General features: G+C 30.5%; 1 protein-coding gene across 2 annotated transcripts; it reads left to right on the forward strand.

Moving 5' to 3' along the window:
* Nucleotides 1-21,175, forward strand: LOC148616258 (NEDD8-activating enzyme E1 regulatory subunit-like). Of its 2 annotated transcripts, XM_088583127.1 has the most exons (20): nucleotides 1-129; nucleotides 4,066-4,169; nucleotides 4,603-4,663; nucleotides 4,976-5,006; nucleotides 5,703-5,774; nucleotides 6,112-6,191; nucleotides 6,944-7,053; nucleotides 7,735-7,844; nucleotides 8,402-8,464; nucleotides 8,977-9,040; nucleotides 9,961-10,052; nucleotides 10,689-10,748; nucleotides 11,297-11,357; nucleotides 11,847-11,995; nucleotides 13,300-13,335; nucleotides 17,547-17,583; nucleotides 18,084-18,170; nucleotides 19,369-19,511; nucleotides 19,985-20,058; nucleotides 20,359-21,175. In XM_088583127.1, the coding sequence occupies exons 1-20, from the start codon at nucleotides 71-73 to the stop codon at nucleotides 20,516-20,518; spliced, it is 1,653 nt and encodes a 550-aa protein (XP_088439253.1). In that variant the 5' UTR covers nucleotides 1-70; the 3' UTR covers nucleotides 20,519-21,175. The 2 variants fall into 2 exon arrangements, with proteins under 2 accessions (XP_088439253.1, XP_088439254.1); XM_088583128.1 differs by lacking the exon at nucleotides 13,300-13,335.
* The last annotated feature ends 3,464 nt before the right edge of the window (nucleotides 21,176-24,639 follow it).

Consider the following 24,639-nt stretch of genomic DNA (forward strand, 5'->3'; position numbering starts at 1 on the left):
AATTACAATATATTAATATGGGTTTTTCAAAAACTGGATCTCTGTGTAAATTGTAGAAGAGGAACCAGATATGGCAGACGGGAAGCAAGTTGTGGTAGACAAGAAAAACAAATACGACAGACAGCTTAGGTTTGTTTATTTTTTTACAGTTTGCACTTATTATAGTACTCTGATGTGCTTCTTCTTTGCACTTCTCACAATCTACTTTGTATTACTGATAAGCAGGTGAGATATTAATGTAAGGATTTGGCCATTTTGGGCCAAGAGATGACTTTCAGAGATGTGCTTCCAACCTTTTGTTAAATAGTCAAATATAGTATAGGAGAGTTCTCTGTGTTGTCATCACTTACCTATGATTTGGTTTTGGTTGGCAAAAACCCATTGAGTGGCATGGGGCATCAACTTTAAATCATCATTAGTTACTTTTCCGTTTTTTAAGATAATTGAAAAATTCTTTTTGGTTCCCTAAACTGCCAATCAAACTCTTTTTATCCATGGAATTTTTAAATCAATATTCAGTAATTAGACTAAATGAGCATAAAATTTTAATTATTATTTTATATGAAAATAGAGGTTTACATATAAATATCGTTTCAAATTTATTCTTCAAGTAAAACAATTATAAATTCACATGTAAAATATGAATTCTTTTATGTAAATGAAACATTTTACAGAACCAAAATTGGATGTAAAATAACAAAGCTATAAAGTTTTGAAAATTGGTATTCTAATCATCAAATTGTTAATTGTTTATTTTGTTGTTTATTTGCCAACCAATTTGACACTTAATGATATGCAAATTAGTGAATATGACATCACTAATGAGATTGGCGAACTTTCCTATAGTCCTTCATTTTTCAAGTATAGGACAAACTAAGCTCATAGATTCTGAGAGGAATGGTTGCATCATGTATTGGTTACTGGAACTGCTACTCTAAGTTGTTTAACCCATTCTACAAAAGAAGGGGTTAATATGAAACAGACACCATGTGGAATGCTCCTCAAGGACAGAATTCTTAACTAACAATGTGCTAACTTGCAATTTTATACAATTCTGAAAATGGTTCGAATTGTCAGGCATTCATAGGGATGTATCTATGGATGAGACGGATGACATCATTTTAGTAAACACTTCAGCGCTGCCATCTCAAAACAAGCATTTCATGATTCTGTTGACTTTCTTGGAAAAAGTTATTTGTTTTGAATTGTTGAAGCTAGCAAATGTTTCCGGAACGGGAAAGGTTCTCAATCTTATTTACAATAATTACTAACTCATGGCTAAGTACCATGTACACTACACTCAGCGACTTTTGTTTCTCTAACACTCAAGTTGGAGTTTTAACCCTTAAGCTGCTATATGCTACTATTGTCGTTCCGATATTTTGATGGAAAATTGTTACACGCGACTATTGTCATTTTCGAAAATAAGTTGTTTAAGTTCGTTCCTAGACAAGGAGGGAATTCGGGAAGCAGTAATAAAGGAAATAAATTATATTATATGTTTTGATTGGTCCAAATCTTGCGTATTTCAAGATTCTCGGATGTTTTTATGAATTACAAGGATAAAATTGAAAGTAAATACTTTTGATGAAAAATATCTCAAAATGGTGGCTGCTGATTTGAGTAACGATTATGAAGTTGCCATTTTTTCAACGAAGTGAAGACGATGATGCCAAATTCGAACATTTGGGACCAGAGAAGATGAATCTTAATTGAAATATACTTTGCAATTTATCCCTGCGTGATTTTTCTCCGCATTCTGATTGGGATTCCCCCAACGACCTCTGCAATGGATGAGTGCAAAATGACAGGGAGGTTTACTGGAAAAGCAAAATCGAACAAAGACTTTATGCCTTATGGAACTCCTTTGGATTCTCTAAAACTGTTTATTGATGATTACTTATAACTGTCATAGTTGGTGAAATGAACTGATATGTAGAAAAGAGGGACGATGATAATTTTTTCAGCATTTCTTTGATGTTTTCATAGTAAACAAGTTAAAAAAAAATAGGAAGTACAAGCTGCTAGCCCAGACCATAGTTTAGTTTACTATTTTCTATATGTTCAACTATTTTTACCAAAAAGTTCAAAATCTAGTAGGCATGGGCTGCTGGGTGACTGCTAATTTTTATCCCTGCTTGATATATACCTGGGACTTTTAACTTTTTAATGTGTGAAACATGTTTTCAGAAGTTTTATGTTTGTAAGTGTTTAATTATTATGAAGTCTTATGTTTATGGAATTGTTCCAAGTATTAAATCATCAAAACTTATATTATCTCACATTCATTTGCACCTGGACAGGTAAATATTGCAGATGGGAACAAACAAATGTGAAAATATGACACTATAGAATCCAACAATACTTTTATAGGTCTAAGATTAATAATAACAAAGATATGCTCATTCAAACAGTAAGCACAATTAGTCATTTTTCAATTTTTTTATGCAGCATTACACAATTAAACAATAGAAAATAGCATAGCAGCTTAAGAGTTAAATCTGTGTTTGTTGGTGAAACACCGTGACATGGTGAAAAGTGAGTGTTACACTCACCCATCTGGGACATTGTATATTCCTGTTGTTTATTGTTTATGGAGAATCAGTGACCTGGGTGTGAAATTCACCCACCATGGTGAAGTTAATCTCATTGATCTCTGCCGACCAAATGGACATTTGTACATATAAAATAAAAGTAAATATCTGACATCTTGCCAAAATTTTTTAGGACCCATTGTAAATAACAAGATGCTAAATTTTCATTTTCCAATTTTTGATCTTCTCTAACATTTAGCTCCCTCAGGTGCATTCAAATATATCATGTTAAAAGGATCAAATTTTCAATAAAAAATGAACCAAAATAAGGTACGTGTAGGTATGTTATGCATTATTATGAGTCAAAATTGGTCAGAAACTGAGCTAGTCGAAACAATCAAACATTGTATGCTAAAAAATTTCAAGTAAGCTTTATCTTCTGTCTAGGTTTAAAAAGTATCTAAACTTAGAAACAAGGAAACTGTTTTACTCAGGATATATTCTCTCATTAAGTGTCTGTTGTAGTTCTACATGTATTTGGGACAATTGTACAAAAGAAAATTTACAACATGTACTTATACTACAAAAGAGGGCAGCTAGGCTTATACTTGATGCAAAATTCTGTGCCCCATCCAGCCCCCTTTTTAATTTTTAGTTTAGGTTGGCTAACTGTTGAGAATAGAATTATACATCGCAAGTGCTTTTCTTGATTGATCATCAAATGGGTTAGCTCCATCTTATTAGCAGATAAAATAAAATTTTTGTTTGAAGTAAATCCATACTGTTCACAAAATGCCATAAACAATGCTATTTTTATTCCTAAATCTCAGACAGAACTATCGAGATATTCTGGCCCATCTCATTGGAATACCCTCACAAATGAAATAAGAAGTTGAAAAGGAATAAGTCTTCTTAAGCAGAAATTAAATATCTTCCTAATAGAACAAAGGACTAAAGAATAATTCAATTTTATTTACATGTTTTATAATGTTAAGTGATAATCTTGTTTGAATGCATTTATGTATAATTTACTAGTACTCATTTAGTGGCATCATAATTAACTTCTTTATTTTTGTTTCTATTGTGCGAGGGCTTCAGGGAAGATTATAGGTAAACTATCTGTGTTACCTTCTAAAAATGAAGTATTATTAATATTATTATTGTAATTAATGGTAGTCCTTGCAGAAATGAAAATGTAATTGTATTTATTTTATGTACTGAACAAATGTGGAGATAGATGTATATTGCCAAAGGTTATTGGACATACATGTAAATGGAATCTGCTGTAAGAATTGGTCTATACAAGAGTAAATGTCATGCATATAGTCCTGATATTAAGATGCAGTATAAAACAATATGATTTTCTTGAATTTTCTGCCCACATCTTGTGGGAATTGGGGCATCAAAAATTACTGATGTACTTTTGAATGTAGCTTAGCATACTTGTACAAGAAATAGCTAATTTCCATTGAAGTATGCACATACAAATTGTGTGCTTTCTGTGTTTACTTATTGTTTTTAAATATTTCAGATTATGGGGAGACCATGGACAATCTGCTCTAGAGTCTGCATGTGTTTGTCTTGTCAATGTTTCTGCAGTTGGTACAGAAATACTCAAAAATATGATTTTACCAGGTAGCAATTTTAATTTTTTTGTTTTTTGTTTGGTTCTAATTGCTCAAAAATCTCAAAGATCACATGATTTGCAATTGAACTTGCTATTTAAGGTTTAAACACAAATATCCCATCAATAGCAAATGATATGGATTCAACATTCCATTTAAGGTTGTTTTAGGAGTTAACAATGATGGATTTATCAAATTAAAAAAAAAAATAAGGTCAGGCTGACAGATACATTTAACATAATACATGTACATACATTGAATTCTATCTAATTTAATATAGTTACACTAGATATGAAAAGCATTATGAAAGTCAATTAAACTGATAATATTTTCTGTTGTGAAAGTTTGTTTTAAATACAGAACAGGTTCTATCAGCTGTTTTTGTTGTTGTATTTCATTGATAACCTCTGTTTTAAAAGTTAAATTTTTTTCTATGTAATCAGGAATAGGATCGTTTACCATTGTGGATGGTAGTAAAGTTAATGGAGAAGATGTTGGGAACAAGTTAGTACTTTTTGATTAACTTCATGTAATAGTGTTGTATGATTGGTTCAAGTATGGTTAAAATCTGTCTGATAAATAGTAATACACACTGTGACTTGTTTAAAAATGTTGAACTGGCTAATTAAATATGACTGTATAAAATCTGTATATGTGTGGCATGAGTCTAGAAAACAATGTTTTAGGCTTTCGTTTTCTTTTTTATTTGTTCTTACAAAAAAGTATCAAAGATAATAAAACACAAAACTGTGGATGGACATACACTGCTGATTTATTTCTGTAATATATAGACCTAATTTTTGATTACCATTGTAGCTTCTTCTTGACCAAAGACAGTATTGGAGAGGTAATGTACATATTGGAGAGGTAATGTATCTATTGGAGAGGTAATGTATCTATTGGAGAGGTAATGTACATATTGGAGAGATAATGTACATATCGGAGAGGTAATGTACATATTGGAGAGGTAATGTAGATATTGGAGAGGTAATGTATCTATTGGAGAGGTAATGTATCTATTGGAGAGGTAATGTACCTATTGGAGAGGTAATGTATCTATTGGATAGGTAATTTACCTATTGGAGAGGTAATGTATCCATTGGAGAGGTAATGTACCTATTGGAGAGATAATGTACCTATTGGAGAGGTAATGTACCTATTGGAGAGGTAATGTACCTATTATAGTTGATCTGGTAACATAGATATCTTTTTAGAAAGAACTCATTTACAGCTATGTCAACTGATATATAGAAGGTTTTGAGAAATAAAAAAAGCTGTGTTTGTGTACTTTTTTGTAATACTGTAATGAGAAAATCCATTCAATTTATTTGTACATGTACCAAGAATTTTAAGAAAACACATATATTGTTATGGTTTTTCAAGTACAGCATACCTTTAAATTATCTATGAAAAGGTACTTCCAGCTTCTGATGTATATAAAAAAAACAATAAACAAATCTGATATAAGTTGCCATGGAAATCAGATAAATACAACACAAATTTGTAGTAAAGTTTTTGATTGAGTTCTCTGTTACATTTATAGTCTCGAGCCAAAGCTGCAGCTGAGCTACTGAGTGAGTTAAATGATGATGTTACAGGAGATTATGTGGAAGAGGTAATAGCAGTCAAATTTATATATCATATTCAATCAAATTGATCTGTATTACATTGTACAATGATAATCTGCTGATAAAATAATGTTGCTACAATGCCATGGTCTCCAACCCTAAAAAAGAAATCTTTGATAAGGAGATACCATTATCATCCATGATATTGAGTTGTAAATAGTCTGATTCAGTCAATCAGAAAAAAAGTTCTTGCTTTTCTTTATTCTGTGTTACATTGTTAATTCACTATAGTATTTCAGATAATGTATGATTTGTTAATAATATGTTATTTAATTAGCTCTCTACTACTTATAGTACTTTAACTAAAGCTCAGTTTAATTTCAGAGTGCTGAGAAGTTAATCCGAGCTAACCCTGACTTCTTCTCCACATTTACAATAGTCATTGCAACTAATTTGTGTGAAAGGTATTTCTTATTGGCATTCTTGTGCTGCTGATTTAAAATAGTGGAAATTAAACATGTTTACCTAAATAAAGTATTTCTTTTGACACAGCCCATGATAGTATAGTGGATAAAATTATTACTTCAAATTTTTGAACAATATCTCTTTGGGGTTTCATATTCTTCATTTTGTAGTGAAATTTTATTTTTTTGCATTTCCCATGAAAATTTGATTTTTATAAAACTTTTAATGCAGATGGGTTTATTGCCAGGCATGCAACATATATGAATGGATCCTGAACTACTATTCAAATGCTTGGAGATTTGTGATTTACACATCGTTGAGTTCAGTATTAAAGAAAATCATGTTTTCATGTAAAAATACAGATAAAAATAGAAAAATATATATTTCTAGATGATAAAAATGATAAGAAAAGCATAAAATAGAAGATTTTGCATTGTAATGCAGCATTTTTGAGATCAAGAGAAGTGAACAATAAAATGCAAATCGGTCTTCAGATTTCGAGTCTTACTTATACATCAGAAATTCCTGAAAGGAAAATGAAACTAGAATGAGACTTATAAACCATATAAATAAGTTTTGAATATTGAAATTGTAACAACTATGTCTGATTATCATCAGCATCACAAATAATCTAACACAGAAAGCTGCAATGATTTGAAATTTCAAATGGTCAAGCTTTCTTTGTTATTTCTGTTTTGTTGACTTAAGTAACATTAGAACTTTTATGACCACATGACTTGTTTTATTGCAGGGAATTGTTAGAGTTAGATTCATTGTTATCTCAGAAGAATATTCCACTGTTAGTGTGTAGAAGTTATGGTTTCATTGGATATATGAGATTAGTAGTCAAAGAACATACAGGTATCATCACAAAACCTCTTAGTTTTATAGGTTATCTGTCTTGATAAAGTCATCATTAATAAATTTCATTACATGTAATAGACTGAGCAGCTTTCATCCTTACTCCAAAAGAAATTAAAGGGGAGGTTTCATGGATTTTATTATTCTCTCTTGAAGAACAAGTTTTAGCCACGGTCCTGCCATTTGAGAAGGAATTAAATCTTGCAATTACTTCCTATTGGCCTTAAGAAAATTGTTTGCCTTAGCACTTTTAAAGTCTCTAAGCAATTACAAGGTTAATTGTTATCTGTTAGATCAAAAGAAGAGAACATGGAGTTTTTTTATGCATCAGTTTTCTTTTTACAATATTAAAATGACAGAGATCTTCACTTAGTTAGCTCCTAAAGATTTCATTTTGTTCATCTTGAGGAAGTAGGAGATAACTGTATTGTATTTGATGGTTTGGAAGTGTCAACTGTGGATTTGATGGTAGCAAATTGAGTTTATTGGCAATGCTGGCTGGTGAGTGGATGTTTTCCACTGCCAAATCTAGATTCACAAGGACAAATCTTTAAAAACAATATGGTTATATTAACATGCCTAAAAAATTGCTGACAGTACATCATTGAATTATTATCCAATGAAATTACAATGAATGATGCATTATGAATATTAACTCACTACTTCTCTTGATTATTTCAGTAATAGAATCTCATCCAGACAGTGCCCATGAAGATCTGAGATTAGATCGCCCATTCCAGAAACTGGTGGATTATTGTAATTCTCTCAACATGGAAACTATGGATCAAAAGGTACATGGTGGTCTAAAACTTTAGTTTATTTTAAGTAGAAGAATTTTTTAAACCTCTTCTTTCCATACATTCTACTTTATAGAATGTAGGTATATTCTAGAATTGATATAGGGAGATCTGTCTGTCACCTAACCAAATGTAGTATTTCTTTTGACACACCCCATGATAGTATAGTGTTGTATGTTTGTAACATTGATGTTGTAGGGAGAATGTAAACGACTTTTGTATGCTGTGTACATATTGTCTCTGTGTGTTGTTTTTGAATAATTTATGTCCAAATTAACTGTTTATTCATGACTTTACATGTATACCATAATGATGTTGATTGTGTGAGGATGCAACTTAATAAACATGTCTGTTTTTTGTGTCGTGGACTTAGTCAATTTTTACAACCACTTGATCAGGATTATAGTTACAATGCAACACAACATGATTCTACAATAGTACAATGTCATTAAATTGTAGGGAACAGGATTAAAAATTGTTCTCTTCTTAGATTAAGTAGTACATGTTTGCTTTTAATAAATACTTTGTTGTATTATATGGTTATGTTTCAGGATCATTCCCATACACCATGGCTTGTTATTATCTACAAATATTTACAACAATGGAAAGAAACAGTAAGTTCACATTATACAAATTTGCAAGTTTATTAGTGGCAGTGCTTCATGGTTTTATAATGAAGACATTAATCTGAAATAGCTGTCAATTATGATGGTGGATGGCAAATTAAGGTTAAGGTCATCATAATTGATAGATATTCAAAATTAAAAGAGAGTGTCTAATGGATCACAAAGGTGTTCTGTGGTGGTTAAGGAGGGCACATTGGTATAATGTAGGGCAGATTTCTAACTAAAGAGCTATTTAAATTACTCACTAGCCTAGCTAGATTTGTATTGAAATTGGAGCTGGTCTGTTTCAACTAGCTGTAATCACAGCAAATTTGTAGGACTCATTGAAAATCAGCTGCAAGAGTAATAACATCACAGCAGTTACCTCATGTTTGTTGGTTACTTAAAAAATATTGGTTCTAGATCATCTCTCAACACTTTATATCACACTTATTACATTGTATTAATAATGACTAATATATGAATAGTACTGTTAAAACAGTTTAATCCTTTTTATTTAGCATGATGGTTGTGGTCCTAAAAATTATAAAGAAAAAACACAGTTTAAAGAACTTATAAAGAAAGGTAAGTAAACATACCCATATATTATTATCAAGTTTTTATAAAAAGATATTTAAAGTTAATTATCATCTTGATTACAAACATGATATTTTTCTGCTTTAAAACTGAATTTTGCTTCTCAAATCTGGCTTTTACCGTTTCTTTTTTTACTGTAAGGTGCCTTCAGGTTATGTCAGTTTCTGTTTTTTGTTGTTGTTGGCTTTGTAAAATCAATTATCTTATCTCCAGTTAATTGATGCTGTTTATCACATGGACATAATTCATTGAATCAGTACGAAACATGTATAAATAATGTGACAGTTCTTTTGTTTGTGGGGTACCAATTTTTGTGGATTTCATTGGCAAGGTAAACCGTGAAATTTGCTTCCAAACGAAAAAGATTATTTTCTTTAAATTGCATGACAGGATCATCAAAACAATGAATCCATGATCTTGTGCTTTTCCCCAAAACCACAAAAGTTGATACCCATGAATATAAGTACTTTATATAAGATTTGTCAACTTACTGGAGATGTATATATTTAAAGTTATTCACTTGTCACTCTATATTACAGTTTTTACTTTCTTTAGTCTGTTTTTTTTTCAAGGTAAAATGAAGGATCCTTAGGGTACTTAAGTGTTTTATTCTTTACTTCCAGGTATAAGGAAGAACCCTTAATGTAGTTAAGTGTTACCCTTAACCTCCATGTATAAGGTAGAACCCTGAGGGTACTTAAGTGTTTTATTCTCTGTTACCAGGTATAAGGAAGTGTTTCATTCTCTGTTACCAGGTATAAGGAAGAACCTTGAGGGTACTTAAGTGTTTCATTCTTTGTAACCAGGTATATGGAAGAAACCTGAGGGTACTTAAGTGTTTCATTCTTTGTTTCCAGGTAAATGAAAGAATGCTGAGCGTACTTAAGTGTTTCATTCTTTGTTTCCAGGTATAAGGAAGAACCCTGAGGGTATACCACTGGAAGAAGAGAATTTTGATGAAGCTGTTAAGAGTGTTAATTCAGCACTGGTACCCACCTCTGTATGTTGTAATTTTTATTGTGTTATCAATAAGTTGTCCATTTGTGAAATTATGAATAAATATTTCATAGATGATAAAATATTATGTACATGTGCATGGAAATGTAACAATCAAATGTACACTTGGTTTATAACATTAACAGTAAGTGATTTATCCCTATTGGAGATATTAAAAAAAAACTTATGTTAGGTCTTTTTAATGTACATGTATACTTGAACATACATGTATTTTTCTAAACTATTGCTCTACATCATCCTCTTCTTTGCATCGTACTTCAGAAACTACATGTATGTTTTCTGGGTATTGTCAGAAATGTTCTTGTTTTTTGTTTATGTTGTTCTTGCAGATTTTTATATTGTTATTAATGTTAACTGTTAAATGGAAGCTTTATTTTCATTTTTTATTTATACTACATTGACGATTTGAGTTATGTCCCTTTGTTTGCATAATTTTTATGTGGGCATTGCCCTACAGAATGATATAAATAGTTAACTGCCTTTGATCCTTTTGTGTTCTCTTTGAGTATTTATTTTCCTGTCCAAGTAAAGACAATTTTCAAATTAAATAATTAGTATTATAATGATATTAACATAAGTAACAGCACTGGTAATGAATGTATGCTTGGTTTTTTTAAAGATGCCTGGCGATGTCAATCAGCTGTTCAGTGATCCATGTTGTGATAATGTTGACTCTGAGGTGAGTATAACACAGTGAAAATTCTATGTAAAAATTTTACATATCTTTCAGACATTAAGATAAGATTTAAGTTAAAAGATCCATGTAATTTGTCATTATACATTGTTTTTATAACCATTTTTTATGTACATTGTACCAAGAGCTGGAATTTAAGATTATAAACCAATTAGGTTATGATATAATGCCTTTTAAATAGATACAAATTTTGTTGTCAATTCTTTGGTAACTATTGTATCTTGATAGCTTGAATTTGGATAAGGAAGCATTCCATTAGATAGATCACGTTATTTACATTGTGCAGTCCTCTCAACACTTGGAATCAAGCAATAACAATTAAATAAAAGTATATGAAGGTGTATAGTAAAACATAACTTGAAAATATACCCTGATTTCTCTATTTTTGCTTTAAAAACATGGGTCATAATTTTGGAAATATTTAAATTCCATCTGGGACTTGATCTTCAATATACCTTTAGGAATTCACAAGTAATTCCATTTCATTTATGTTCAGCTTGTACTTTTTACAGAATTTTTTTTTGTATTTTCAGAGTTCATCCTTCTGGATACTAGTTAAAGCTGTTAAACAATTTGTAGAAAATGAAGGTCAAGGTAATTGTATAGGATTTACAAAGTAGTTCTCACAATAAAAAAAAAATGTATCATCAGAAATTATCAGATTTGCTGAACCAAACTCAATTCAGCCTGCGTAGATTTTAGTGTGATTTTTTTCTCTGAATAATAAACTCTTACCAGAAAAAACAGGCTAGTAGAGTTTGCATGGTACTTGCCCAACAACTGTCTTACTGATCCCTTTTCAGTAGCTAATATGAGAATTGATGACAAAAAAATATATTCATAGAGCATGTATAATTCACTTTGCAGAATTCAATTTTTCTTACTCTCTTTCATATTGAAATAGTAAAAAATTCTTGTCTTGAATGATGCAATCTGTAAAAACTCAAAACAAAATAAAATACACGAAAACTTTAAGTTAAATGTTGTGGAAAAAATTTTTTTTAATAGTTTTTGATGAGTGCTGGGTAGTTTGTCTCTTGAGAATGATATAAATACTTGATGAATGATAGTATAATTCCACAGGTTATTTACCTTTGAGAGGAACTATACCTGATATGACAGCTGACTCAAATAGGTACATACAGCTACAACATGTATACAGGGATCAAGCTGATCACGATGTTGCTATAGTAACAGATAAAGTCAGGAGGATTGAACAAAGTATTGCTAAGGTATTATTCATTTCTTTTTTGATGAAGTCAGTGTTCTGTGTAAAATGAAAAATGATAGTTTGCTTTCATTTTCTGAATTTGATATCTCAGAAGTTTCCTTGTCTATTAACACAATATATATATTTCAACCAAGGCTCTGGAAACAGCAAAAAATGCTTTATATTGACTGAGAAATACTTTTGTTGGTATACAATGAAGACACCATTTTGTGTCAGTCTTCTGTGGGAATAGTCAAAGGATAATGGACATCTATACATGCTGTGTAATTAATCCTCATTATAATTCACTAGAAATTGAGTTTGCCAAGTGTCAACTATTTCATGCTCAGTAACCCATAAGCTCATGATTAACCTGCCCATGGGACTTATGGATGACATAATTTAATTATTTCATACCATTTTGGTTGCATGTAATTGTTTATTCAATAAAGATTGATAGTTCACACAATTGTCACCTTTTTCATTTTTGCAAAAGATGCACAGTACCTCAGTGAAAAAAAACATGGTTAGTGTAGTAAAGGAAACTATTTGTTGGGTATAAAGCCCAAAATGTATTTATGGACACAACACATTGTAAAATTTCATCCAGCCTCCATCATGATGCTATTGCAAAATATTTTTAAATTACCCTTCAAATTGTATCAATTCTATGTATTTTATAGTAGTTTTTCTTATTTGTATATAAACAACCAATCATTTACTTCAGACCATGGTTTATGTTAAGTAAAAATTGTCTGTAAAAGTGATGGTAGCTCATTTTCAAGGAATTAGAATGTTAGGAAATGGATTTTCTCGCTGAATTGACTTTCAAAACTGTAAAAATGTGTATAGGTCTTTTTCCTTCTTCATTTAAGTGTTCTAATGAATGTAATCTGTATGGTTGACACCTATTGCTACAAACATAAACTCATCTTATGAAGACTGACAAAAAGACCAAAATTGAATGAACAAATTTCTTGTTTTCAATCCATTTAAATATTTTTACTTTGCCTTAATTTCAGTTTTGAAAATTAGAACAGGTTATCTAAGATCAAATATGTTGAGGGCTTCATCTCTATTTTGTTAAATATTGTTAAAAGGAGTCGGACTAAGTTTTGAATAAGGTTTGAGTGTGCTTAATTATAGGAGAAATAAATTTTATAGTTATTTGTAAGCTGGGATTAGAATGTGTTGAATTATACTATCTATAACTTTGTGAGGTGTGATTAGAGTATGCTTAATTATTACTTCGATAACTTTGTAAGCTGTGATTAGAGTATGCTGAATTATTATAACTTTGTAAGATGTGGTTTTGGTCTGTTGTAGGAGGAACCACTTCATATAATAGCACCACCAAAACATGTATGATTTCTCTGTTACCCTTTATTTACTCCAGTTATTGGGCAAGGAATTGTCAATGTTATTGGCAGAAGCAGTGCATTTTGTTATTATATATTGTGTCAATCATTATAAGTTAAAAGTTATTGTTAGAACAACTCCTTTACATCTGTTTTTAAACCCCCACAGTAGGGGCTATATTGCAGTTACTTTGTCCGTCTGTTATACTTTTTAGCTCACATGGCCTTTAGCTATTGCCATCACTTGGCATTCGTTGTCTGTCGTCATTTTCGATAACAATTATATAAAACTCTTCTCCTCTGAAGCTACTTGACCAATTAGAACCGAACTTGCCGTTACTGAAAATAGAACATAGGGGTCAGACAGTGATTAAGCTAAATTTTGTTTAAGGTGGTTATAAGTGTTGAGCATGATGAGATCTATCTGTGGTCAAATATTTGTTTTAATTTGTTAAGTCATGTTTAGTTATTGCCCTTTTATGACGTTTTTTTGCTATTTTTCATGTTATTTCTTTAAAAAATCTTCTCCTCTGATACTACTTGACCCATTGAAACCAAACTTGGTACAAATGTTTCTAGGGGTATCCTGCATAGAACTGATGTGGGAATTTTTGATCCGTTGAAAAACATGGCCACTGTTACTAAAAATAGAATATAGGGGTCAGACAGTAGTTTTTCACATATATCGCCAAAATCGTTAGTTTAGCCAAATTCTTTCAATAGCTGAAATGATCCTTATTATTAGGACCACAAAAGTCTTCAGGGATCAAAGTTGTCAGATGACTCCTTGTAAGAGTTATTGCCCTTGAAAGGAGAAAAATGATGTTTTGTTTTGTTTTATTTTTTTTTTTTTTTTTTACAGTTTTTAGTCAATATTTTGACAACTATGATAGATTATAAGAAACTTTCAATTGTTGAAATGATTCTTATGATAAGTCCTACCAAAGACTTCTTGAGTCAAAATTGTTGGACAATTTCTTGTTAAAGAAGTTAATTCAGTAAGGGCAAAATTTGGACTTGAAAACAAAGTTTACATGAAGAAACTTTAATGTTGTTTCTCCAGCTCTTCAATGTGTTTTATAGTTGATTTGATTAGTATATTGTAATAGTTTGAACCTATATGGTCATATAAGCCCTTCAAACTTGATCAAGATTTGAAAACCTGTTAAAAAGGCTGAAAAACACCTAATTTTGTGCCGTTTATCACTCTTTTAACAATGGCCACATGCATGCTGACTCTCTTTCTTCTTAATTTTGTGTATAATTGTCAGTTACAACTTGTGTAAAAATATCTTGAGTCAACAGATGTGTGGCCACTTCCATTCCACACAGAAAACACCGTAAAAATTGCAGAATTGTTACATGTTAAAGGATTTTGTAAAAATTACATAAATGCATACTGCTATTTCTGGAATAATGTCATAAATCTTGTCAAAAACATTTTATATTCAGTGTTCGCCACCATTTTACTATACTACTACTACCTAGAAATCAGCTTAATCAAATTTTCAAAAATGCCCAAATTATGAGGCCAAAAGGGGTCCTTACCGAACATTCTCCTTTATTGCCTTTGAAGGGCAAAATTCAACCAGTTGAGCGATTCAGGCTCCTGGGAGCCTCTTGTTTTGTTACAGATTTCTCATTTTCTACTAGAGGGAATGCTTATATATTTGTAATAATGCTTTTTAATGATGACTTGTACTTTGTCTCCCCTTTTCAGGTTCATGAGTTATCTACTTCCTGTTTACTGATCGATTTTGTAGTTTTATATAGGTGCTGCATAATGGAAATTTTGTATAAGATTTCTCAGCTTCTTTCAGAGGGAATGCTAAAATAATTGGTTTATAGTTTCTGCATGATGACTTGTACTGTGTCACCTTTTCTCAGCTTTTACTGAAATGGTTGAGAGAGAGTATTCTTAGCACAACATAGCGTGCGACATATTGTTCATTTAAAATTATTTAATGTCCCACTGGTTTTATTACAGATGCTACACATTAAAAAATGTGTTGTTTGAAACATAGAATTTTCACTCAAGATTAACATACCTCAGTGAAACTATTATTGAAGTATGTACCGGTACTCAATAACTAAATAAGTGGCTTTAAAAAGCTTTGACCCATACATATTTCATGCTTGGCTGAACAAACAAATACAAAGGAATTTAAACATTTGAATCCTACTATTAGATGTATATCAATATTCCCATACAATATTAATAGATTTTAAAGTAATATTTGAATTAAAAATGTTGTAGCAAAATGCACTGATTATTTTCTATGAAATTCATAAAAATAAAAGACAATTGTAAATTTACAACATAGAAAGAGAATCTTCTGATCAACAATTCAAAGCCACATTGACATACTCCTTTTATTGGACCAGAAACAGAAACATGACAACTATGTCATTATTATGTCAACAATGTCATTGATATGTCTACATGATGTCTGATAAACAGTACTTCATTTTGTTTACTGGTTTTCTGTTTTGTGTTTATTTATTTTCCAAATTCAAGTGCTCTACTTCAGGCAATTTGTTTTAACTGGCTACCGTTCTTCAGATAAGATCATTGTTTTAAAAGAATAATTCTCATGTACAATAATATGTATTCTTAACTATGTAGACTTGTAAAACATCTGTAATTGTTGGATGATTGAATAGCATGACATATTTTTGAGCCCATTGTTTCATTATTTAATTGTTTGCCACTTACGATGTACTTTTGTATTTTATATTAAATTACTCAAGGGCCTCTACATTTTCAGATTGCTACAGTTTTTGTCCTGTTTCTATTTCATTATTGGTCCATTTGCACATGAATGAAGTTCTGTATTAGTTGCTAATAAGTTTTGACAAGCTGCATGAACAGCTCTTTTCTATAAATAGACTATAATGTCAAGTTGCCACGTTATTTGTTTTGCAGTGTAAGCAAAGCTTCTTCAGTTTTCTATGAATAGACTGTAATGTCAAGTTACCACATTATTTGTTTTGCAGTGTAAGCAAAGCTTCTTCAGTAAAGCCTCAATTTGGTGTTGCAGTTTTTGATATGATTTTATACAAATTATTAAAAAAGGAAAAAGCCTTTGTTGTAGTTTTGATATAGGGCAATTTGTGTACAAATAATTAAATTGAATAAAACTGCATGTCTGAGATATAAAGTTGACTTGACTTTTGTATGTAACTGTATCAGATCGTGTAAGCAGTATAAAATATCAAAAACTGCAGACTTATTTCACCACAATCTTTCTTTTAAACAAAGCAGGAAATCCTAAGATGATTCTGTTTTTATGATATTTAGTGTTACCTAGTTCACTCTTTTTATTTAATTACTTGGTATAATGAAAGATTTCAGTATGATCCCTACTGATATTGAAGTAATTATTATGTTTTATTTATACTTATTATGTACTGTATATATAAAGAAAAATAGTGGCTAAAACATTGATAGGAATCCAATGAAAGTTCATAATGTGGAAATAAAAAATCAATAAATTGCATCGAGGTGTTAAGATTTTGAAATAGCTAACTATGTAGATTGTTGTAATTGAAAGTGCAAACAGTTCAATCATGCAACAAATATTCTCAATAAAATACAACTAGCACTATGTGTATAATTTTAGTTAGATATATTATACTTGTAATTTGCCAAGTGAATTAAATTATTTAATATATTATATTAAAAATATAAAATTCTCTTTCTTAGATCATGCTTTTTGGATATGTATTTACTCTTTCAGGGTATATTAAGACTATGCTTTACACTTTAAAGAAAACTGAAAGTTTTGTAAGCTCACCTGCACACAATTAGCATATATCTCTGCTAATGCTTTACCAAGATTTAGAAATACCCGGTATTTGCAAGAATGATGTAAGAACAGATGTTCATAAATGATTTTGTGTATCCCACTTGATCATTTGATATGTTTATCAAATTTTACAGGTGAGCGATTCGGGCTCCTTCAAATCTCTGTTTTTTTTCTTTTAACACCAAAAGCTGTTGTCATGTAGATGAAGAAAATGAAATGACTTCGCCTTTCAGGAACATAATTTCTAGTATTTGCTTTCATTAGAAGACAAAACATAAATGATTCTCCCCCTTTCCTTTTTAACTTGATCATTTGTTTTATCAGATTTAGCTTGGATGTATTTTTTTTTTTGATAAATTTTACATGGAAAAATGTGTTTCATTAACTTTATTTTTTTCTGTTACAGGATACCATTATATCTGATCATGACATTAAGTTATTCTGTAAGTAGAATTAATATCCATTCAAAATAGTACTCACATCAGTGCCATCCAGTCATATAGCACAGAGATTTTCAATAAAGATCAACCAGGCGTAATGCAGTACACTAAAGAGAAGATACGACAGAATTGAAATTAAAATTTTTAAATTGTATCCCTCTGGGTCAAAATCTACAGGAGTGTAACACCCACAAAATTCGGCGGTATATTTTATACACTGGTGATAGCACTGATTACAAAAACCTTATGTTTTTACACATATTAACTGCTTGGGAATAAAGGTGTTTGAAACTGTTAGAGTCTTGAGGTATTGTTTTTATTTAGTATCTATTTAAATTAACCCACATGTTTGTTTAATGGACAATAGTAAATATTTTGCCAAATTTAGAAAAAAAGCATTAGATTACAACTGAACTTCTACATTGTAGTAGAATATCCAGCAGATAGCTTAACATACCAAATCAATAACTCATAAATGGATGTGTAAATGTTTTATGTTGCAGGTAAAAATTCTGCCTTTTTAAGAGTATTTAGATCTAGATCATTATCAGAAGAATATGATAGTTCAAAAGCTAATATACAAGTGATAGGTAAGGAAACCTAGACAGTGAAGAACTACAAAATCTTCAATTTTAGTTAAAGCTTTGGTGTAATCTATTGTCAGAATTAACAATAAGGTACATTTTCATTCTGAAATTATAGTAAATTATGTAATTATACCCTCATTCAGTGGTATATTGGAATCACCTTGTCCGTCCCTCCGTCTGAGTTTCCTTCCTTTGGATAGATTGATTGCTAATTTCGTATTTGGTTTTATATAGATGGTTCATATGTTGTAAGTGATTTTAATTTGCTGTCCAATATCAAATTCATGTCTCTTGGGACTTAGCCATTGTCACTATACGGAATGAGTGAGAGTATACCATGATAGTGCATACAACTTAATGTTCTGTCTGAATCAAATGAGAGATATGATGAAAAATTAATTTACCAAGATAAAGTTTGGTTAAAAACAAGTCAGATTTATTAATATTTGTGAATTAAACCTCATGCATGTATTAGGGTATACAAAAGTAAACATGTGACAGATGTTTAAAGAAAATTTGAATCTATATCCCACAAAAACCATGACTATTATGTATGTTTTAATGATCATTTTAGAAAGCGCTCTTTCATGTTACTTGTCTGCTGCTTGTATAGAAAACAATTTTGGTATTCGATAAAAGTAAGAAAAATAATATTTTATAGTACCAGGCATCCGACTAGTGGCTGTGTTACTCTAAACAGCAGGCAATAGTGGCTATCATCAATAACATTTTTATGATTTGGTGTTGTATCTTTCCTTTTGTTCTTTTGTACAAATCAAGGAGTATAAAAATCTGATTGTTCTTCAGTACTGGTAAAGGGGTATATAAAATTTGAATATTCTTTTGCACTAATCAAGAAGTATATAAATTCTTATTGTCCTTTTATACTGATCAAGTAGTTTATAAAATCTGACTGTTTTTCTGTCCTGGTTAAGGAGTATATAAAATCTTATTGTCCTTTTGTACTGATCAAGTAGTGTATAAACTCTGACTATTCTTTGTTCTGATCAAGGAGTATTTAGAATCTAACTGATCTTTTGTACTGATCAAGTAGTGTATAAAATCTGACTGTTCTTTTGTACTGATCAAGTAGTATATAAAATCTGGCTATTCTTTTGTACTGATCAAGTAGTATATAAAATCTTGCTGTTCTTTTGTACTGATCAAGGAGTGTATAAAATCTTATTGGTTTATATTGCAGCTCAACATTTGTCAGATGAAGATAGTGATGATGAGTTTATATTTTATGTTCTCTTACGGGGTGTAGATAAATTTAATGAGGAGTATAATAGATACCCTGGTGTATATGAAGATCAAATAGAAGCTGATATTCCAAAGTTAAGGGTAGGTAGATACTAAATGATTTATATTGTACCCTGTTTATGTTTATAACAAAATAATTTAATTTCAGAAGTAACACACTTTCTGATTGGATAAAAAATTTTGTCCATTTTGTAATGTGACTGTGAATGTTTTTTAGTGTACAAGTCATGATTGAGGTTATTTCTTCATAGACTGAAAATATCTAACAGTCATTCATTAAGAAACTTAGACTTTCAGAGCTGGTTTATGTACCTTTTTTTCCCAGTGTTTTAATTTTTGCCATATTCCTGGTCAGCATCAGGATGCAAAAAAAACCAAAAAAAACACTTATACAGTATTATTACAATGATTTGTTTTGGAAGTTCAAAATGAAGTCAGGTAAACTGCTAAATCATGGTATTATTTTGAGTTAAAACATTCTATGTGAGAAAACAAAGAAAAGTTTTAATTATTTCTTAATTGGTATAAGTTTTTATAAACTTTCTTTATTGTAGACTTGTGTACAGAAACTTATACATGATTGGGGTCTTAATTCTACCTCTGTCAAAGATGATTACATTCATGAAATGTAAGTAGTATAGTTTCAATTCATAATACCTGATCTTTTCTTCTTATCACAAAATAATGATCCCCTTTATTGTATCATATTCTTTTTCATATGAAGTAAGTTTTTAAGGTTCTAATATTTGATAATTAAGTTATGCCATGTAATGTAAAGCCTATTATTATATTGTTAATTAAAAAAAATGTTTTTGATTTCATTTTAACAGAAGAATGAACCTTTAGTAGCGAAGTAAATGTTTTTTTTTTCTTACCGAATCTAAGGTATGATGAGGTGGCATGTTATCACCATTTATATTTTTTTCAGATGTCGTTATGGAGCGGCTGAACTACACACAGTCTCATCCTTCATAGGTGGTGCTGCAGCGCAGGAAGCTATTAAAATACTGACGAAACAGTTTGTCCCATTTAACAACACCTATATTTATAATGCAATGAAACAATCGTCAATGACTGTACAACTGTGATAAAACCTTGCAACAGCCTTGTAGTAATTAGTTATATCATTGAAATATGGACAGTGCAATTTATGTATTGATCAAATTAATTCAAAATACACTTATACTGACATAAAATACAATCGTGGTCATTTGTTGACATAAAGTACATAAGTACTAATTTCTTGTATCTTAAGTATGGATTATACTACAAGGCCTTTTTGTTATATTTATATATAACATGTATTTTGTGTATTGATACGAAACTAGAAAGAGTTTTAAAGTTACATTTAAAGTATTGTTCTACATTTGGTTAAAATCAGGAGAAATCTGTTGAATTATCTAGTTTATACAACCAAGCATTTTTTACAACATGTTTTTTTTTGCTCATTTCTTATCAAATTTTGTCCAGGATTAGATTTAAAAGCTTGACCTAGTTGGGTTCTTTTGTTTGTCAAATATAATTGTTTATTTTTATTTCTAAAATGTTTGACAGTTTTTATTTTGATATTGGTTGATGGTAAAAATGAAACCTTTTGACTTGTTTTTACCACACATTATTTATTGGGATCCTAACAGGTAAATCTTTGTTTCATTGGAACTTTTGTAGGTTCTTTGGTCACATTTATCCTGTGTCACTTTGCTCTGTCAAAACTTAAATCGCTATTAAAAATGAGTTACAGTGTCCATATTTTTCGTATTCGCCCAACTGTTCTTGAATTTAACACTGGTTTTCTTCTCTGTAAATGTAATAGGTGACTAGATGTTTAAACTTTTTAGTTTTTGTGTCATTTTTAATCCTATTACTTTTTCATTAGTTTTTGATGTGGTAGATCACGCACATTTTAAGCCTTAATAGTTCATTCTTATTTATAGAACATTAACATGTACGTGGATTTCGATCTCTTTATAGTCGTGAGTAATATATTTGTTCAAGGAAACAAGAGATGTGTTATTAGAACAATAGATCAGGGAAAATGTCCTTGAGGAAAACAGCAACATTAAATGTATAGCAAAAGATGGTAAAGTTAATCCTGCAGCATATAGTAGAACTGCAAGATTATAGTGGTCCCTATATTTACAATGCAATCAGAAATGTACAATATAATTATAACTTTCAAATAACTACTATAAGTTTTCTACAGATACTTCGTTACTAAATATGAATTAAAACATAAAATGAATAATAATATTATAAACAAACAAACAAACAAAACAAAACATTGAGTGTTAAATAAAAAATAATTCCTGGTATAAGAGAAGAAGATCCGGGTAAAGTAAATAAATTTTACTTGGTACAAAAATCCAGAATTTCTATTGGAGAATATTCCTGTTTTAATTGCTTGCTCTATCAAAAAATAACGATGATTGGGTTGTTGATATGAACTATTTATAGATAGATCACCCAGATATATCATCATATCTAGGCTGTATCACCCTCTAGACAGGATTGTTTTTTGAATTGGTATGCTTAACCTGAAATTTGCTGTATTAATATCTTCGATAGTTTTGTAATTAGCATAATCTATACTAAAGATAATATTTGTTAGCACTAGACATCTGTACAAATTCCGACAATTGAAAAAATGCATTCTCCAATGCATTATTTTTCAAATCTCATTTTCTTGTTAGGTAATAACTTACAGGAAACTGAGAACAATTTCGCATGCTCCATTTTCAAGATAATTAATTTTCACGAACTGAACGAGTTAATCAGTTAAAGCACGCATCTATACTCCAATATTTCTGAACATAATTACGTCAACACGAACAATTATACTTAATCAAATGCATGTTTTATAACTTCAATATCGTCACCCGGGATTGTCACTCTGTCCGAGTAAGAAAAAAAAAGTATAAATTGAGCTGTATCGTTAGCAGTAAAATCAAGTGCTATTCTCGTCGTAGATTTTGTGTCAAATGAAAGGCAATATGTATAAACTAGAATTAAATTACATGTTATAAATTATAGTATCATTCTGAGAAGTCTAGACACGTGGTTATTCTCCGTAATGCGGATCAAATTAAGACATGTTTAATATACGGCAAAGACCTTAGCAAGTAAATGCTCAATTCTAGATGCCAAAACACAAACATTTAACCCACAAATGGCTACATCTTGACAAGAAAATGATCACAGACTCTAATAATGTTTTAAATAGTCCTTTGTGAACATTTTCTCAAAATATTATTACTTGATACGAGGCATATGATGAAACAATTGAGTCCACCGTTTTTTCTTGTACTTCAAAATCTGTCGGTTATTATTGGTTTTATGAAGTGTTGACTTTCGCCTTTTGTTAATAGAACCACGACCTAAAGTCTTGTCCATAGGACATACAAATTGTATGTGTAATGCAAGAAAACTCATGAGTAATCATGAATAATGTTCAAGAGTGGAAAATATGTCACATACGTGAAAAAAGTAATGGAGATAAAATGGGGATAATCCTTGATCAACGAATTATATTCATTCCTGAAAATGAGATAAAAGCATTGGTCCGCATGAATCAAGTAAACTAGTTTGTTCTTTCATGAACATACCGATTATTATTTTTTTGAAAGATGTAAGGCCTCTTCAATCCTTTTGTACAACATTTGTTTCAGTTTGTATCGTATTGAAAGATTCCTTTGATAAGAAACGCAGATATTCTTTCAGCTTAATTATTGTTTAACTTTTCTATCATTGACAGCCTCTGATTGAAAACTATTAATAAAAAGTCGGAAAGGACAGTAATTTGCATGATAACACAAAGAATCAGTACAAGGAACGATGGGAATAAAACAAAGATTACTCTAAGCATTAATGTATATTTTAGCTTTATTTCTACGATTGCGATTCCTTATCACGATAAACAATTCCTTGTATTACATAAAACGGATGTTATTCTAATATCAGATACAAAGGTCTTTGTAGAGACTATTACCTAACAAACGTTACAGCCAGGATTATACAACCTTTAGTCATGTTGAAAACCTCTTTGTTATATTCCTATTGATCCTTAATGTTTATGCATACGTTACCTTAAAGGTTTTTTGAACCACTAGTCTGGAACCTAATGATTCTTTCAGACGTAAGGAATATGTAATAGTCGACTCCATTTAGGGAATTCCATAAATAATATGTTTCACCTCCATTCAATTACCGCAAGGTGTATTCCGATATGTTTACGACATATAACTTCAGAAAACGGACTTCCTTGTCTTTATACTTAGTTTTACTCTTGCTATTATTCCATTTTTCATGATTAAGTACTAGTTTAATTACATCCAGAAGAAGTAGTTTTTCAGTTGCAAATTTATTGCCTTTTGTTAATTTAAAAATGGTTAACATTGTCAGACTTGACAAGAATCATTTCGAAACACCGTAAATTGTCTTGATTTCAATAACATTACATAAATCTGCTCTTTAATTAAAAAAAATGACCTAGAATTATGAGATTTTGGTATTAAGTGTACCAAGAGCAATAGTTATTAGTCCAATACCTACTTTACATTCAGGGCTTGAACAATTGACATTGACATGGACATGGGACGAATCAAGTGCTTCGAGGAAAGGAAACTGTTTATGGTTTTATTTTTGGTCCATGTAGCAAGAAAGCAATGAAACTAAAACAAAAACAAAACAAAGAAACAAACAAAACAAAGAAACATACAACAACGAAAAAAAAACAAAACTAAAAACTAAAAAGCTAAAAACAAAGCGAAAAAGCATCGTTAGAAAAGTCATTATGTTGTCTGGCCTGGGTTTCTAACTAAATAAAAATCAAGTTGATAATTTCCTCAAACGCTGAGTTTTCCCTTTAAACTTTAATTTGAAGTTATATCATTGGTCAAAATTTTAGTTGAGAAAGCAGTTGAGTAAATCTTAATTCGAGAATTTTTTATGAAACCGGGCACAGATCGATGAACTATAGACTAAAATTTTCTAATGTACTAATTCTATATTGTGGATTTGAATCTTGGCTGTCAGCTGAGTACAACAGCATTAAAACCGTTGTAATCATTGCCGTTGTTCATATTAGCACCGACACACGGAGACACCGATTTAATATTGCATTTGTAAGAAATGGAACATGCAATGGTAATGTAAGAGATCTAGACCGGTTTTAATTATACATTTTGATTGAATAGATTCGACAGACTGACAC

Source organism: Perna viridis, chromosome 5 (genome assembly GCF_037379345.1).
Source record: "Perna viridis isolate PV_CMFRI_1.1 ecotype Kerala chromosome 5, ASM3737934v1, whole genome shotgun sequence".
Lineage (NCBI taxonomy): Eukaryota > Metazoa > Mollusca > Bivalvia > Mytilida > Mytilidae > Perna > Perna viridis.

Coding starts and splice junctions, on each gene's coding strand:
- LOC148616258 (XM_088583127.1), top strand. CDS start 71: ATGGCAGACGGGAAGCAAGTTGTGGTAGACAAGAAAAACAAATACGAC. Junction 5,007..5,702: donor CCAAAGACAGTATTGGAGAG/GTAATGTACATA, acceptor TTACATTTATAG/TCTCGAGCCAAAGCTGCAGC. Junction 10,749..11,296: donor GTGATAATGTTGACTCTGAG/GTGAGTATAACA, acceptor TTGTATTTTCAG/AGTTCATCCTTCTGGATACT.